The 16,349-nt window shown below is 50.9% G+C and overlaps 1 protein-coding gene across 2 annotated transcripts in view; it reads right to left on the reverse strand.

Moving 5' to 3' along the window:
* Positions 1 to 16,349, reverse strand: part of RGS3 (regulator of G protein signaling 3) — a 100,113-nt gene that overhangs the window by 27,112 nt on the left and 56,652 nt on the right. For both annotated transcript variants that reach the window (XM_064170948.1, XM_064170949.1), the window contains one exon: positions 7,513 to 7,635. In XM_064170948.1, coding sequence (XP_064027018.1) covers positions 7,513 to 7,635 — 123 coding nt within the window. The remainder of the gene's footprint in view (positions 1 to 7,512; positions 7,636 to 16,349) is intronic.

Below are 16,349 nucleotides of genomic sequence, written 5' to 3' on the forward strand. Positions count from 1 at the left end.
CAGGTTGAGCATGGTGAGACACTGGCACAGGCTGCTCAGGGAGGTTGTGGAGCACAGAAGCACCCAAGGTGATCTTTGATCTTTGATCTTTGATCACATTGGGTGCTTCTGTGCTCCACAATCTCCCTGGAGGTGTTCAACCCCAGGCTGAATGAGGCCTTGAGCAAGCTGTGCTGGTGGGAGCTGTCCCTGCCCATGGCAAGGGGTTGGCACTGGATGATCTTTAAAGCTCTTTCCAACCCATGCTATGCATCTCCCTGACACTTGCTGCATTCACTCTTCAGCTCTTCTCCTGCCCTGTCCAGCCCCTGTAGGACACCAAGCCACACACCCATCCTGCTGCTTTCAGCTCCTTCCCCTCCCATCCCAGTGGAAGATGCCCTGCAGCATGGTTCTTTGCCCTCCACATTGCAAATCCCTACAAGAGGCTCTGCCTAGGCAGGCAGGCAGAGAGGCAAAGCCTCCTCTGCTCAGCACTGCTCAGGCCACACCTTGAGTGCTGTGTCCAGTTCTGGGCTCCTCAACTCCAGAGAGATGTTGAGGTGCTGGAAGGTGTTGAGAGAAGGGCAGCAAGGCTGGGGAGGGGCCTGGAGCACAGCCCTGTGAGAAGAGGCTGAGGGAGCTGGGGGGGTGCAGCCTGCAGCAGAGGAGGCTCAGGGCAGAGCTCATTGCTGTCTGCAGCTGCCTGCAGGGAGGCTGTAGCCAGGTGGGGATGGTCTCTGCTGACAGGCAGCCAGCAACAGAACAAGAGGACACAGCCTCAAGCTGTGCCAGGGCAGGTCTAGGCTGGATGTTGTTAGGAAGTTGTTGTCAGAGAGAGTGATTGGCATTGGAATGGGCTGCCCAGGGAGGTGGTGGAGTCTGTGTGGCTGGAGGTGTTCTTGCCAAGCCTGGCTGGGGCACTTAGTGCCATGGTCTGGTTGCTTGGGCAGGGCTGGGTGCTAGGTTGGGCTGGCTGAGCTTGGAGCTCTCTTCCAACCTGCTTGGTGCTGTGATTCTGTGACTCTATGAAGCTGCAGGAGGATGTGTGGCCTCCACACAGCCCAGCACAACCCTCTGCCCCTCCACTTGCACATGGGCCCTCTCAGGACCTCTTCATACACTCTGGGCTGGGGACACAACTGCTTTGTCTGGACATTTCTCCTCCTGGTCTTGCACTTTATTTACCCAAGATAGTCAAGCTACCTTTGACAGCCACCACAGCCACCTGCCGGTGGCTCTCTGCCCCATGGCCACCGTGCACTGATGGGTGCCCTGGTGACAAGCTGTGCTTGGCTCTCCCCCCTGCTCCCACAGCCAGATGCAGGTTTGTGGGTGGGATGGAGCAGGGGAAATGTGCTGCCTCCTCTGCCTTGCAGGCAGCCACAGCTTTGAAGAGTAAAAGCTTTTATCTCATCCCACTGGACTGGATTTAAGCTGGCAGAGGGGAGATTGCAACTGGGGGTTAGGAAGAAGTTCTTGGCAGTGAGGGTGGTGAGACACTGGCACAGGTTGCCCAGGGGGGTTGTGGAGCACAGACAGTGAGGGTGGTGAGACACTGGCAGAGGTTGCCCAGGGAGGTTGTGGAGCACAGAAGCACCCAACGTGATCTTTGAACAACCCCCCTGGAGGTGCTCAGGACCAGGTTGAAACTGGAGCCTGACTCAGAGGGGACAGCAGCTCCAGCCCCACAGCCTCAGGAATTTGGGGTGTACCTGCAACAGCCCTGGGCTGTCCTTAGCATGAAGTTTATTTCAGCCCAAGGCCCACTTTACTCTTGTAAGCTGGCTCACAAGCTGCTGCCAGCTGATGTTTTAACCCTTATGAGGGCAGAATAAAACTCAAGATGTTGTTGTCTTCCATTTGGCCACCCTGACAGCAGGAGTGAGGTACTGGCAGGGTGGGTGGCCAGGGGCAGGCTGGTCCTCTGAGTGCTGCTGTGATGTACTTGGCCCTGTCCAGGCTGCCACGTTGGCATCAGGGAAGGAATGCAGGTTGTGATGAAGCTTTTGGGTTCCTGCAGCCTTGGCTGTGTTCTGTCTGGTCTGCAGGTAAGCAAGGCACTCTGCAGCACAGCTGGCACAGACTGGGCACCAGGCTGCCAGTTGAAAATGGAAGGGCTCTGAGCCAAAAACAAAGTAAGAAGCTGCCAATTCCTTCCCTCCTTCCCCACCAAACAGCCACTCATGCTCTGACTATGGTCCTGCTGGGCAAGGCACCTCTTGAATGCTGGATCAGAGACAGGTTCACCCTCCTAGAGCAAGTGCTTGTCACGGCCAGCCCAGTGCCCTCTGTCTGTGCCAGCTGCAGGGTGTGCATGGCCACCACCCAGATGGGCAGGGACCAAAGGGGGAGGCACATTAAGGCAAGGAGCAATGGCTACACACTGGAACACCTCACCATGAGGAGAAACCTCTTTGCAGTGAGGGTGACAGAGCCCTGGAGCAGAGAGGTTGTGGAGTCTCCTCTGGGGACTTTCCAAAGCCACCTGGATGCATTCCTGTGCCAGCTACCCTAGGGGGTCCTGCCTGGCAGGGGGCTTGGACTGGATGAGCTCTGGAGGGCTAAGGCTCTGTGATGGTTGTGTTGGGGAGGGCATGGGGGCAGGATGGGTGAGGAAGAGGAGGCAGGGCTCGGGGTAGCAGAGGCGTGGCCCAGGCTCACCCCGGCCGCGCTGCGGGCACCGGGGCCAGCGCCCCGGGAGCATCCCCGCGGGCACAGACGGAGCTGGCTGGCACACGCAGGGGGCTCTGCTGACAGCACTTTTACTTGCGCTTGTCAAGCTCTCTGTAAACAGCGCCAGAAACGACCCAGCCCTTCCTGCCCGGAGGAAGGCCAGGAAGGGGCCGGCCATGCCCTGCCGCCGCGCACCCACCGACGGCTCCTCCCCAGCACCGCAGCCAGCGCTGCCGGGAAGGGCAGGATCGGTCCACGCCTGCTCGCACCATCAGCAGCCACGGGAGAGAGCCTGGCAGGCAGGCTGAGGATCCACCACCTCCCAGGGGAAGCGCAGGGCTCCCACGGCCCAAAAGTCCGCACCAGAGAGTCCAGAATTAGTTAGCTTAAGGATAAATCTACATCTGCCAGATAGAGCCAGCCAGCATCTCCGGGGCAAGCGCGGGTCACCGGGCCAGAAGGAACAGTGATCAGCCGTTCTGAGTGTGGAAGACACAAAGAAACAAGCAGTGAGAATGGGGGTGGTGACAAGCAGCTTCTTGCGCCTCTTAAACCTTAACCCCTGCCAGCCAAAGCGGCTGCCGCTGGTCCTCGCCCCTGCCCCCCTGCTCTGCGCTTTGCCATCTCTTCGCCCGTGCCTTGGCGCAGAGCCAGGCAGGAGCCCTCCAGGCTCTGCAACACTCAGCGCAGGAGGCAGCTTGGGCAGCTCCAGCAGCTCTTAAAAGATGCTCTCGACATAGTCATGGAATGGGCTGGGTTGGAAGGGATCTTAAAAGTCAGCCAGTGCCAACCGCTCCTGCCATGGGCAGGGACATCTCTTACTAGAGCAGGTCACTCAAGGTCTCATCCAGCCTGGTCCTGAACACCTTCAGGGAGGTTGTGGAGCACAGAAGCACCCAACGTGATCAAAGATCACGTTGGGTGCTTCTGTGCTCCACAACCTCCCTGGGAAACCTGTGTCAGTGTCTCAGCACCCTCAACCTGTGCCAGTGTCTCACCACCCTCAACCTGTGCCAGTGTCTCAGCACCCTCAACCTGTGCCAGTGTCTCACCACCCTCAACCTGTGCCAGTGTCTCAGCACCCTCAACCTGTGCCAGTATCTCAGCACCCTCAACCTGTGCCAGCTCTTCCAAGCTCCACACATGCCCATTTTGGGGTCATGTCACCAAGCTGGGTCACCTTGCTGATGTGTTGTACAGATCCTCACTCATCGCAGCCAAGGGGCAAGGAACAGAGTGCCAGGACAGAGCCAGAGCTGAGCTGAGAGCAGAGAAGGCTCTGCAGATGGAAGAAGTATCCACAGAACAAATCCTGCAGCCTCCTGCAGCTGGCAGGAGGGGTTCAGGGCACAGAGAATCAGAGAACAGTTTGGGTTGGAGGGGGCCTTAAAGCTCATCCAGATCCAGCCCCCTGCCATGGGCAGGGACACCTCTCACTAGCCCAGGTTGCTCAAGGCTCCATCCAAGCTGGCCTGGACCACCTCCAGGGAGGGGACATCCACAACCTCCCTGGGCAACCTGTGCCAGTGCCTCCCCACTCTAAAGAATTTCTTCCTCTTCTCCAGTCTCAATCTCTCCTCTCCCAGTTTAAAGCCACTGCCCCTCACCCTATCAGCCAAGCCTCACAGTGGCAGCAAAGAAGCCCCAGAGCCCCACATCCATGTCTGCCAGGCACCAGGGCCAGAGAGCTGCCCCACAGCAGTTACCCCTGGAGCTCCTCCTGCACTGACATTGGCAGAATCATGCTGGGAGCACTGGGAGCAAGCACTGGGAGCATGCTGCACCACCAGTTCTGCCCTTCATGGTTTTCTCTTCCTGCCCCTGCAGGATGGGTGCTACATGCACTGTAAGCTTGTGTCTGCCAGAAACTGGCAGCTTGGCTCTCAGAGCAGCAGCCATGCCAACACAGGCCTCGAGCAGGGGGCAGCCTCCAGGCTTGGCACTGTCCTCCCAGGAGACATTGCCAGAGGCAGCTACAGCTCTGCAGAGCCATATCTCAGGACCAGAAAAACCTTCCCTAGCCAGACATGCCTCAGGGGGGAGCTTGAAACCCAAGAGGTGCCACCCCAAAGCCCCAGATTTGTCTGAGCTCTTGGCACTATGCAACATCACTCCACCAGCTGGACCAGCCTGGCCTCTCCTTTCCACATGTGCCCATCCTGCTGGGGATCCCCTGGCCCATCCACCCCTCTGCTTGGGGTTGGACAGAAGGACAGCACTAAAGGAAGCATGAACAGCTGAGAGCCTGCTGAGGAGCTGCCCTCTGCTCAGACAGAATCCCTTTCTCCTGCTCCAGTGCCCAGCTGGCACATGGCACATCTCTGCCTGGCACCGAGGCTGTGCTGGTCCTTCCCCTGCCATGAGGAGCGAAGGCTTCGTACCCTCAGCTGGGCTCACCCCCAGCAGGCTGAAGCAGTTCTGAAGGCTCTGCTGCTGCTGTGGTTCCTGCCTGGAGCAGGAATGAGCCGTGCCAAGGCTGGCATCTCCAGGTTAATTTGTCTGTTTGCAGAGCACAGACACTGCTCTTTCCTTAAATAGCCTGGGGATCAAATGACTGCTGAGCAACACCAGCTAATGGATCACCTCTCCCCAGCAAAAAGCCACTGATTTCCCACTCCCTGCCTCCCACCAGCGTCCCCAGAGACCTCTGTCCCAGCTGCGGTGCAGACTGCTCACAGCAGCCCCACCTCCAGCTCTGCCCGTGCAGAGCTTCTGCCCACAGCCCAGCCCCGTGTGCTGCCCACCCTGCTCCGAGCTGGGATGCCCACCAAGCTCCTCGTCTGCTCAGGAGCTGCAGCCTCACCCGGGGCTGCTCCTTCCTCTCTCTCCGTGCTGCTCCTGCTCACATTTCAGGATCAGGTTTGCTCTCAAATTACACCCTGGGCAGTTCACACCTCGCTGGGGTAGGAACCGGTGCCATGAGCTCACTAAGTGCCTGGTGGTTGCTCTGGTGCTCCTCTTTTCCCTCCTGGTCCCACATCTCACCAATGGGATTTCCATCAGCTTTGTTAAACTGAGACAAATCTCCCTTGACACAACCTTGGAGGGCCACATTGGCTCCCTGGTGCACCCAGAGTGCCCCTTCTTGGCTACTGGGGCACAGAAAAGCCTTGGAAAGGTTTGTGTTGTCTTCCAGGGCGTTTTCCCACCTGTTCAGTACCAGGATCCTTCCATACTGTGTGGAGCAGACACTCTGCAGGGCTCTGCTCTGAGCCACAGGGTTTGTAATCCTAGCAGAGAGCCAGACCCCCACACCCTGCCATGAGCACAGAGTCTGGTGTGAGGAGGGACAACAGCAGCATCACCCCAAACATACCACAGCACACTGTGATGCAGAACCACCAAGATCCCTTGTAGCATCTGAGGTGCTCAGATTTGCCCCAGAGGATCCCTCAGCCTATGACTGGATCACACACAGCCAGGGGCAAAGTCCTGCCAAGCCCCCAGCAGCAGCCCCATGGCAGGCACCCCTTGTGCTGAGCCACCTGGGACCCCCTGGCCAGGCTCTGTGTCATGCCACCAAGAGTCACCAGAAGGAAACTGGAGCCATGGCAGTGCCACCCCACTGAATTGTCTGCCCTGGGCTCTCTGCATCTCTAGAGCTGTGCCTGGTAACGAGGTTCTCAGGCTTGGGATGTTGTTGCTATTTTAGTTCATTTGAAACGTGCAGGAAAAGGAATCCAGAGGCTCTGCCTCCTGTGGAGATGTTTGTGCTGACCCAGTTTGGGACACAGCAGAGCAAAAGCCACATTGTGCTGACTCCAGACCTCTGCTGCTCCTGCTCCTGCTCCTGCTCCTGCTCCTGCCTGCACAGACCCCGAGGGAGTTGCCTGCCTCTGATCCTGCCCGGACCACGCACCAAGGCTGTATCCACACCTCAGCATGGGGCAGGAGCTGCTCCACCAGCAGCCCCCAGCCCAGAGGGGGTGTCCAGCTGATTTTACCCCTGAGATCTCTGTCTGCCTCACTCAAAGCTCTTCAGACACCCAGCACAGTGCATTTTTCTTCTCACAGAGCAGTGGGGCAGAGAATCACAGGATCACAGAATGGTTTGGGTTGGAAGGGACCCTAAAGATCATCCAGTTCCAACTGCCTGCCAGGGGCAGGGCCATGTGCCACTAGCCCAGGTTGCTCAAAGCCTCATCCAAGCAACCAACACTCCAAACCCAGTCCCTGGGGGTGAGATGCCTCCAGCAGAGATTGTCACTGCCCTAGACAGCTCCGTGGTGGAAGTCTCTGCCCCAGAGCCAGCAGACAGGAGGTGGTAACCACATTGATAGTGGGCAGGTGTGCCCAGCAGCACTTCCAACTCACACCATGGGCATGTTTCCCTTGCCAGCACTGCTGACATCTCTCCTGGGCCAGGCTGAAGCTCTCCAGTGTGGGACAAGTGCTGGTGCTGCCCTGCTAGCCAAGAAAACCAGCACTCATCAGATGACTTCTGTGCTCTGAGCTCCTCTGTGGGGTCCAGGTCAAAGGCTTGAGCCTGTCTGGACAGGACCAGCCTCTGCACTGCCTCTCCCATCACGTTGGCCTTCCCACTAGGACCTGGAGAGAACAGCCTGAAGCTCTCCTCCATTGGCCCTGCGCTGGAGCTGAGCTTTTGGAAGGCCAAGGTGGGGCTGCAGTGCCTCAGCTGTCCAAAGAGAGCCGGTGGGAGGCGGCAGGAGCAGCGTCAGCGGCTGCAGACACATCTCTGCTCCCCGGGCAGGGCAGAAAGCTGCAGCACAGCAGTGCCTGCACACAACTCGCTGCTCACCTGGCAAGCACTCAGCCTGGCAGGAGCATCACCAGAGCAAACCTCCCCCCCCCAACGCTCCCAGCAGCCCAGGGTTTGCCAGCTCCTGGCTCTCTTACCTTGCTCTCCATGGGAGCTGATGCCGGATGTTGCTGCTTGGTGATGTTCTCAGCCAGACACCAGCAGATCCTCTTCTTCTGCTCCTGGGAGTAAGCCTCCAAACTTAATAAGCACTCCGACTTCTGACGTAAAGGAAACACAGGCAGGGAGAAGGTCATTAGCTGCGTGTGGCAGGCCCTGGCTTTGTTTGCAAACTCCTTGCTCCCGACGCGCTGCAGCAGACGGACGCAGGTGCAAGGGGACAGCTCACAGCGGCGCCCTGCGCCCCGGGCACGGGGGGGGAAAGCAGATGGGAGACAGCTCCGAAAGGGCTTTCCTCCCAGAAAGAGAGGGTGAAGGGCTGCAGGGGGCAGAGCAGCAGGCTTGTGCTTTAGTCACAGAATCACAGAGTGGTAGGGGCTGGAAGGGACCTCCAGAGGTCATCCAGCCCAGCTCCCCCCTGCCAGAGCCAGGGCAGCCAGGGCAGGGCACACAGGAACACATCCAGGTGGGTTTGGTAAGTCTCCAGAGCAGGAGACTCCACAACACCCCCGGGCAGCCTGCTCCAGGGCTCCAGCAGCCTCACACCAAACAAGTTTCTCCTGGTGCTGAGGTGGAACTTCCTGGGTTCCAGTTTGTGCCCATTGTCCCTTGCCCTGTCACAGGACACCACTGACAAGAGCCTGCCCCCTTCTTCTTGGCACCCACCCCTCAGATACCTGTAAACAACATCCCCTCTCAGCCTTCTCTGCTCCAGACTAACCAGCCCCAGGGCTCTCAGCCTCTCCTCATCGCACACAAGTCCCAGTCCCTTCATCACCCTTCTAGCCTCCATTGGATACTCTCCAGTATCTCTCTGTGCCCCCTGAACTGAGGAGCCCAGAACTGGACACAACACTCCAGGTGTGGTCTCACCAGGGCAGAGCAGAGAAGCAAGAGAACCTCCCTTGCCCTGCTGGCCACACTCCTCTTAATGCACCCCAGGAGCCCACTAGCCTCCTTGGCCACAAGGGCACTTTGCTGTCCCGTGGAGAACTCCCTGTCCCCCAGCACTCCCTGTCCCCCAGCACTCCCTGTCCCCCAGCACTCCCTGTCCCCCAGCACTCCCAGCTCCTTCTCCATGGAGCTCTTTTCCCTCACCTGTGCAACAAGGTGGAGCAGAGTGGTCAGGCAGGGGGGGAGCATCAGCACTCCTGCACCCTGTGCCACCACAGTGGAAACCTGGCTGTGAAGCTGCTCCAGAGCAGGGGCCACTGCTGTATGGAACCCTGAATGAGGTGCTGAGAATGAGCCCCTTGGGGCCAGGTGCAGCTGGAGGGAATTTAAATAGCTCCTCGGAGCAATAGATGGGAATGGAGGGTGTGAGGGCTGCAGTCACCCAGTGGCTCTCTGTTCCACAGGGCTTACAGCAGATGGGTTCCTACCTCACCTGCAGAGAGCTGAGAAAGAAGTGATGGAGAGTTTATGACTTGGATATTGTTGTGCTCTGAAAGGCAGAGGTCTACTGAGTACTGTGGCCACTGCTGGGCTTCCTGGCTGAACACTGGCAGAGAAGTACTGGAGACTCCAGTGAAGGCTCTGAGCATGCTGAGAAGCCTGAAGCACCTCTGTGAGGAGCAAAGGCTGAGAGCCCTGGGGCTGCTGAGCCTGCAGGAGAGCAGCCCCAGTGGGCATCTGCTCAGTGCTCAGCAACAGCTAAAGGAGCTGTGGGGGGCAAGAGGCTGGGAGAGCTCAGGAGAAGCTCTAGAGCAGCCTTGCCTGCTCGGCTCCTCACCCAGAGGAGGTGGGTTAGAGGATGATGCTCCAGCTCCAGTCACCAACTGGCTGTGAGCAGGGCATGGAGGCAAACAGGAATCCATCCCAGCCGAGTCCACCTGTTCTCGTGAGCCCCTTCCCTGCACACATCCTTTTGGATGTGGACCTGTTCCGCTAGGACAGGTTATTCTGGGGTCAAATCCTACTCATTTAACAAACCTTCTGACCCAGCTCTCTCAGCAAGTGTCTCCCAGCCCTCAGGCTGCTCCTCTCTCCTCCTGAAAATCAAAGCAGTGCTAAGGTCTGCTGCCCGCTGGGGTCTGCAGGCTCTGCTCCAGAACGCTCCAGAAATGCCCCTGCCTGCATCACCTCCTCTGCTCTGGGGGCAGACAGGAAAAGGGAGGGGAATAAAATCAAATAAAGCAGAATAAAAGAAACCAAAACTAAAGTCAAATAAAATAAAACAAAGTGAAATAAAGTCAACTAAAATAAACCAAAACTGAAGTCAAATAAAATAAAACAAAGTGAAATAAAGTAAACTAAAAGAAACCAAAACTAAAGTCAAATAAAATAAAACAAAGTGAAATAAAGTAAACTAAAAGAAACCAAAACTAAAGTCAAATAAAATAAAACAAAGTGAAATAAAGTCAACTAAAATAAACCAAAACTGAAGTCAAATAAAATAAAACAAAGTGAAATAAAGTAAACTAAAAATAAGCCAAAACTAAAGTCAAATAAAATAAAACAAAGTGAAACAAAATAAAACAAAGTAAAATAAACCAAAGTAAAGTAAAATAAAATAAAATAAAATAAAATAAAACAAAGTGAAACAAATTAAACCAAAGTAAAGTAAAATAAAATAAAATAAAATAAAATAAAACAAAGTGAAACAAATTAAACCAAAGTAAAGTAAAATAAAATAAAATAAAACAAAACAATATAGAAAGTAAAAAAAAAGTAAAATAAAATCAAGCAAAGTAAAATATAATAAAATAAAGTAAAATTAAAAAGAAAAACAAAGTAAAATAAAAGAAAATGAAACAAAACAAAATATAAAGAAGTAAAATAAAATAAAATAAAACAAATTAAAGTAAAATAAAATAAAACAAAATAATATCAAAAGTAAAAAAAGTAAAATAAAAGAAAATGAAACAAAACAAAATATAAAGAAGTAAAATAAAATAAAACAAATTAAAGTAAAATAAAATAAAACAAAACTTATAAAAAGTAAAAAAAGTAAAATAAAATCAAGCAAAGTAAAATATAATAAAATAAAGTAAAAAAGTAAAAGAAAGTAAAATAAAAGAAAATGAAACAAAACCAAATATAAAGAAGTAAAATAAAATAAAGTAAAATAAAATAAAACAAATTAAAGTAAAATAAAATAAAACAAAACAATATAAAAAGTTAAAAAAGTAAAATAAAATCAAGCAAAGTAAAATATAATAAAATAAAGTAAAAAAGTAAAAGAAAGTAAAATAAAAGAAAATGAAACAAAACAAAATATAAAGAAGTAAAATAAAATAAAATAAAACAAAACAAAATAAAATAAAGAAAATAAAGTAATGCAAAATAAAATAAAATAAAATAAAGTAAAATAGAACAAATTAAAATAAAACAAAGTAAAATAAAATAAACCCAATTAAAATGAAATAAAGTAAATAAAATAAAATAAAGTAATACAAAATAAAATAAAATAAAATAAAATAAAACAAAGTAAAATAAAATAAAGTAAAATAAAACAAAGCAAAATAAAATAAAGTAAAATAAAACAAAGCAAAATAAAATAAACCCAATTAAAATAAAATAAAATAAAACAAAAATAAAATAAAATAAAACAGAATAAAACAAAAGTAAAATTAAATAAAATAAAGTAAAATAAGATAAAACAAAACAAAAAAGTAAAATAAAATAAAACAAAATAAAGCAAAATAAAATGAAATAAAATAAAATAAACTCAAAGAAAACAAAACAAAATAAAATAAAGTAAAATAAAACAAAACAAAATCTAAAAAAGTTAATAAAATAAAGTAAAACAAAATAAAATAAAACAATATAAAAATAAAAAAGTAAAATAAAATCAAGCAAAGTAAAATATAATAAAATAAAGTAAAATAAAAAAGTAAAATGAAGTAAAATACAATTAAACAAAATGAAAAAGTAAAATAAAATAAAACAAAACAAAACTAAATATAATAAATTAAATAAATAAAATAAAGTAATACAAAATAAAGTAAAATAAAACAAAATAAAATAAAATAAAACAAAATAAAATTAAGCAAAATAAAATGAAATAAACTAAAATAAACTCAAAGAAAACAAAACCAAATAAAATAAAGTAAATAAAATGAAACAAAATCTAAAAAAGTTCATAAAACAAAGGAAAATAAAATAAAACAAAACAAAATAAAACAAAGTAAAATAAAATAAAATAAAGTAAAATAAAACAAAGTGAAATAAAATAAAATAAAGTAAAATAAAATAAAAATAAAATAAAATAAAGTAAAATAAAATAAAATAAAATAAAGTAAAATAAAACAAAGTAAAATAAAATAAAATAAAATAAAATAAAATATAATAATACAAAGTAAAATAAAATAAAAATAAAATAAAATAAAGTAAAATAAAAAAAAAATAAAATAAAATAAAGTAAAATAAAATAAAATAAAATTAAGAAAAATAAAATAAACCCGAATAAAATAAGGAAAAAATAAAATCAAGTAAAACAAAATGAAAGAAACCAAAATATTAAAAAGTAAAAATAAAAGAAAGTAAAACAAAATAAAATCAACCAAACCCAAACAAATCAAACCAAAATAAAGTCAACTAAACAAAACAAAATGAAACAAACCAAACCAAACCAAAGTCAAGTCAAATACAATAAAAATCAGAAGTTTTTCCTGCCAAGCAAGTAAAAAGAGTCCTGCCAAGAGCCTTTCCTATCCCCCCCCCAGGATCCCCTTCCAGGAGGGCAGGTCTCCAGCAGTTTGTTTTTGCCAGATGGGTTGGAGAGAGCTTCAGAACTTGGAGCTTTGTGACTGCAGGGATGAAACACAAGCAGGAGGGGAAATGCTTTTAGTGACTCCATTCCAGCCCTGGTTTGGTTGGATGCTAACTCGTTCATGTCTAATCCAACTTCCCCCCCTGATGAAGCAGTAAATAAACCAACACAGCACTTCCAGCCCTACACTCCCCCCACAAAGAGACTTCCAGGAAGGAGAATCACAGAATGGGTTGGGTTGGAAGGGACCTTAAAGCTCAGGCAGTGCCAAGCCCCTGGCATGGGCATGGGACACATCCCACTAGAGCAGGTCACTCAAGGTCTCATCCAGCCTGGTCCTGAACACCTCCAGGGAGGTTGTGGAGCACAGAAGCACCCAACGTGATCAAAGATCACGTTGGGTGCTTCTGTGCTCCACAACCTCCCTGGGAAACCTGTGCCAGTGTCTCAGCACCCTCAACCTGTGCCAGTGTCTCAGCACCCTCAACCTGTGCCAGTCTCTCCCCACCCTCAACCTGTGCCAGTCTCTCCCCACCCTCACTCTCAACAATCTCTTCCTCCTCTCCACTCTCACTCTCCCCTCTCCCAGCTCAAAGCCATTGTCCCTCAGCCTGCCACTCCCAGCCCTTCCCCAAAGTCCCTCCCCAGCTCTCCTGCAGCCCCTTCAGGCACTGCAAGGCTGCTCTGAGGTCTCCCCTGCAGCCTTCTCTTCTCTAGGCTGCACTCTCCCAGCCTTGTCCCCACAGGGGAGGTTCTCCAGCCCTCTGATCAGGTTGGATCTCTTTGTCTCTGGCTCTCCTCACATCTGTTCCTCAGCAGGAACAGGCTAACACCTGCTGGGGCTGCAGAGCACCCATGGACATGGAACAGAGCCTTGGGACTCAGGGACACAAGGTGGTAGGGCTTAGCCTTGCCCCCAGGATGCTGGAGCTGCAGTGATCCTCTGAGAATTCCCTGGAGCCTCTTTGCCATCCCAGATAACAGAATCACAGAATGCATTGGGCTGGAAGGGACCTTCCTGATATCTCAGTGGCTCCCAGTACCAGGCCAGCAGACAACCAGGCTGTACCACTGTGCCACCCACTTGTCCCTGCCAAGGTACCAATTGTTCTTACAGGCTGGCACTTCCCCAGGGTTCCCAGTTCAAGAAGGACAAGGAACTCCTGGAGAGAGACCAGCAGAGAGCCACTAAGATGCTGAGGGATCTGGAACATCCTATGGGAAGGCTGAGAGCTGGGAGAAGAGGGCACTGAAAGGAGATCTGATTAATGCTTGCATATATCTAAAGGGTGGGTGCCAGAAGGATGGAGCCAGACTTCTGTGAGTGGTGACCAGAGACCAGACAAGGAGCACAGGACACAAAGCAGAACACAGGGAGGTGGTGGAGTCCCCATCCCTGGAGCTGTTCAAGAATCACAGAATCAGAATCACAGACTCACAGCATGTTAGAGGCTGGAAGGGACCTCCAGAGCTCATCCAGTCCAACCTCCCTTACCAAGGCAGCATCACCCAGGGCAGGTCACACAGGAATGCATCCAGGAGGGTTTGGAAAGTCTCCAGAGCAGGAGACTCCACAACCTCTCTGGGCAGCCTGCTCCAGGGCTCTGGCACCTTCACGCTGAAGAAGTTTCTCCTTCTGTTGAGGTGAAACCTTCTCTGCTCCAGTTTGGATCCATTGCTCCTTGGCTTATGGCTGTGCACCACTTGGCCCCTTCCACTTGACCCCCACCCCTCAGCTGTTTGCACACATTGCTCAGATCCCCTCTCAGCCTTCTCTTCTCCAGACTAACCAGCTCCAGGGCTCTCAGGCTCTCACTCTGGGACATGGCTCAGTGGCCATGGTGGCGTTGGGTTGCTGGTTGGACTGGATGATCCTGGAGGGCTCTTCCAACCCAAACAATTCTGTGCTTCTATAAGGAAAAAACATCTTCACTGTGAGGGTGGCAGAGCCCTGCAGCAGGCTGCCCAAAGAGGCTGTGGAGTCTCCTTCTCTGGAGGCACCCAAAGCCTGCCTGGATGTGTTTCTAGGTGGCACACTCTGGGTGACCCTGCCCTGGCAGGGGGTTGGGCTGGCTGATCTGCAGAGGTCCCTTCCAACCCCTGCCATTCTGTGACTCTGTGATTCCCCCACCCCGCCACAGAAGTGACAGCAAGGACTCAGCAGAGCCCAAAGGACAGGAATGCACCTGCAAGGGCTCCAGTGCCCACCCTGCTGCTGCACCTCCTGCACACCCCTGCAACATCCCCAGCGTGAGGATTAAAGCAGATCCAAGGACACCTCATGTCCCCTGGCTGGTGAGGGATGCACAACTCACCCCCCTTGCTCTGCAGCCCCTCCTGATTCAATTACAGTCCCCATCTCCTTGATTGAATTTAGCACAAAGTGATGCTCAGCCTGCACTGGCTGCTGAGAGCAAAGTGCTCCTCTCCCTCCTGCTCAGCCCCAGCAAGCCTGAGAGACTCCCTGGCCCCAGCTGCCTGGAATACTAAAGCCAGGAGAAGAGACTTCCCTCTGGTCCAAAAGCTAGAGGAGACAATCAGTCACCCCAGTGTGCCTGCTGGGTGTGGTGGGCACAGCTGAGGAGGGCACATGAAGAGCAGTAACTGCATTTATCCCATCTGTGCCCATTGATCCCATCTGTGCCCATTTATGCCATATGTGCCCCCTTATCCCATCTGTGCCCATTTATCCCATCTCTGCCCCTTTATCCCATCTGTGCCCATTTATGCCATCTGTGTCCCTTTATCCCATCTGTGCCCCTTTATCCCATCTGTGCCCATTTATGCCATCTGTGTCCCTTTATCCCATCTGTGCCCCTTTATCCCATCTGTGCCCCCTTATCCCATCTGTGCCCCTTTATCACATCTGTGCCCATTTATCCCATCTGTGCCCCTTTATCCCATCTCTGCCCATTTATCCCATCTGTGCCCCTTTATCCCATCTGTGCCCATTTATCCCATCTCTGCCCCCTTATCCCATCTGTGCCCCTTTATCCCATCTGTGCCCCCTTATCCCATCTGTGCCCATTTATCCCATCTGTGCCCATTGATCCCATCTGTGCCCATTTATGCCATATGTGCCCCCTTATCCCATCTGTGCCCATTTATCCCATCTGTGCCCCTTTATCCCATCTCTGCCCATTTATCCCATCTCTGCCCCTTTATCCCATCTGTGCCCATTTATCCCATCTGTGCCCCTTTATCCCATCTCTGCCCCTTTATCCCATCTGTGCCCCTTTATCCCATCTCTGCCCCTTTATCCCATCTGTGCCCATTTTACTGCCATTTCCATGCTACACCAGCAAGATCTCAGCAGGGTTTTTTCCCTCACACTGCTGTTTAACCTCTCCAACACACAGCTCCCAAGGGAAGAACTCTGTTTCTCCCTCTCCCATCAATCTGCTCCCCACAGCAGCATTCAGCTGTGTTGAAGGAAGAGGAACCTGAGCACCTCTAGCTGCCTCTAAGGCACAGACTGCTGCTTGCAAAGTCCTTGAGGACCCAGCCAGCTGGAGGGCAGACGTCTGAAGGGCTGCACAGTGACAGGGGATGAAGCTCTACCAGAGGAGCCCAGTCTGAAGGGCTGCACAGTGACAGGGGATGAAGCTCTACCAGAGGAGCCCAGTCTGAAGGGCTGCACAGCGACGGGATGAAGCTCTACCAGAGGAGCCCAGGCTGGAGGGCTGCACAGTGACAGGGGATGAAGCTCTACCAGTGGAGCCCAGTCTGAAGGGCTGCACAGCGACAGGGGATGAAGCTCTACCAGAGGAGCCCAGGCTGGAGGGCTGCACAGTGACAGGGGATGAAGCTCTAGCAGTGGAGCCCAGTCTGAAGGGCTGCACAGTGACAGGGGATGAAGCTCTACCAGAGGAGCCCAGTCCCTGCCAGGAGGCCAAGCTGCCCAGCTTAGCACTCCCCCACAGCAGGGAGGCTGAAACCCCTGCACTGCTCCAGGCTTGGGGTGAAGGAGCTGGGAAGGTGGAAAAGGATCTTGGGATGCTGCTCAGCATGAACCAGGCTGTGGCCAGGTGGCCAAGAAGGCATCCTGCCTGCATCAGCAATGGTGTGACCAGTGGGAGCAGGGCAGGGATTGTCCCCCTG

Source organism: Pogoniulus pusillus, chromosome 35 (assembly GCF_015220805.1).
Source record: "Pogoniulus pusillus isolate bPogPus1 chromosome 35, bPogPus1.pri, whole genome shotgun sequence".
NCBI classification, from domain to species: Eukaryota; Metazoa; Chordata; class Aves; order Piciformes; family Lybiidae; genus Pogoniulus; species Pogoniulus pusillus.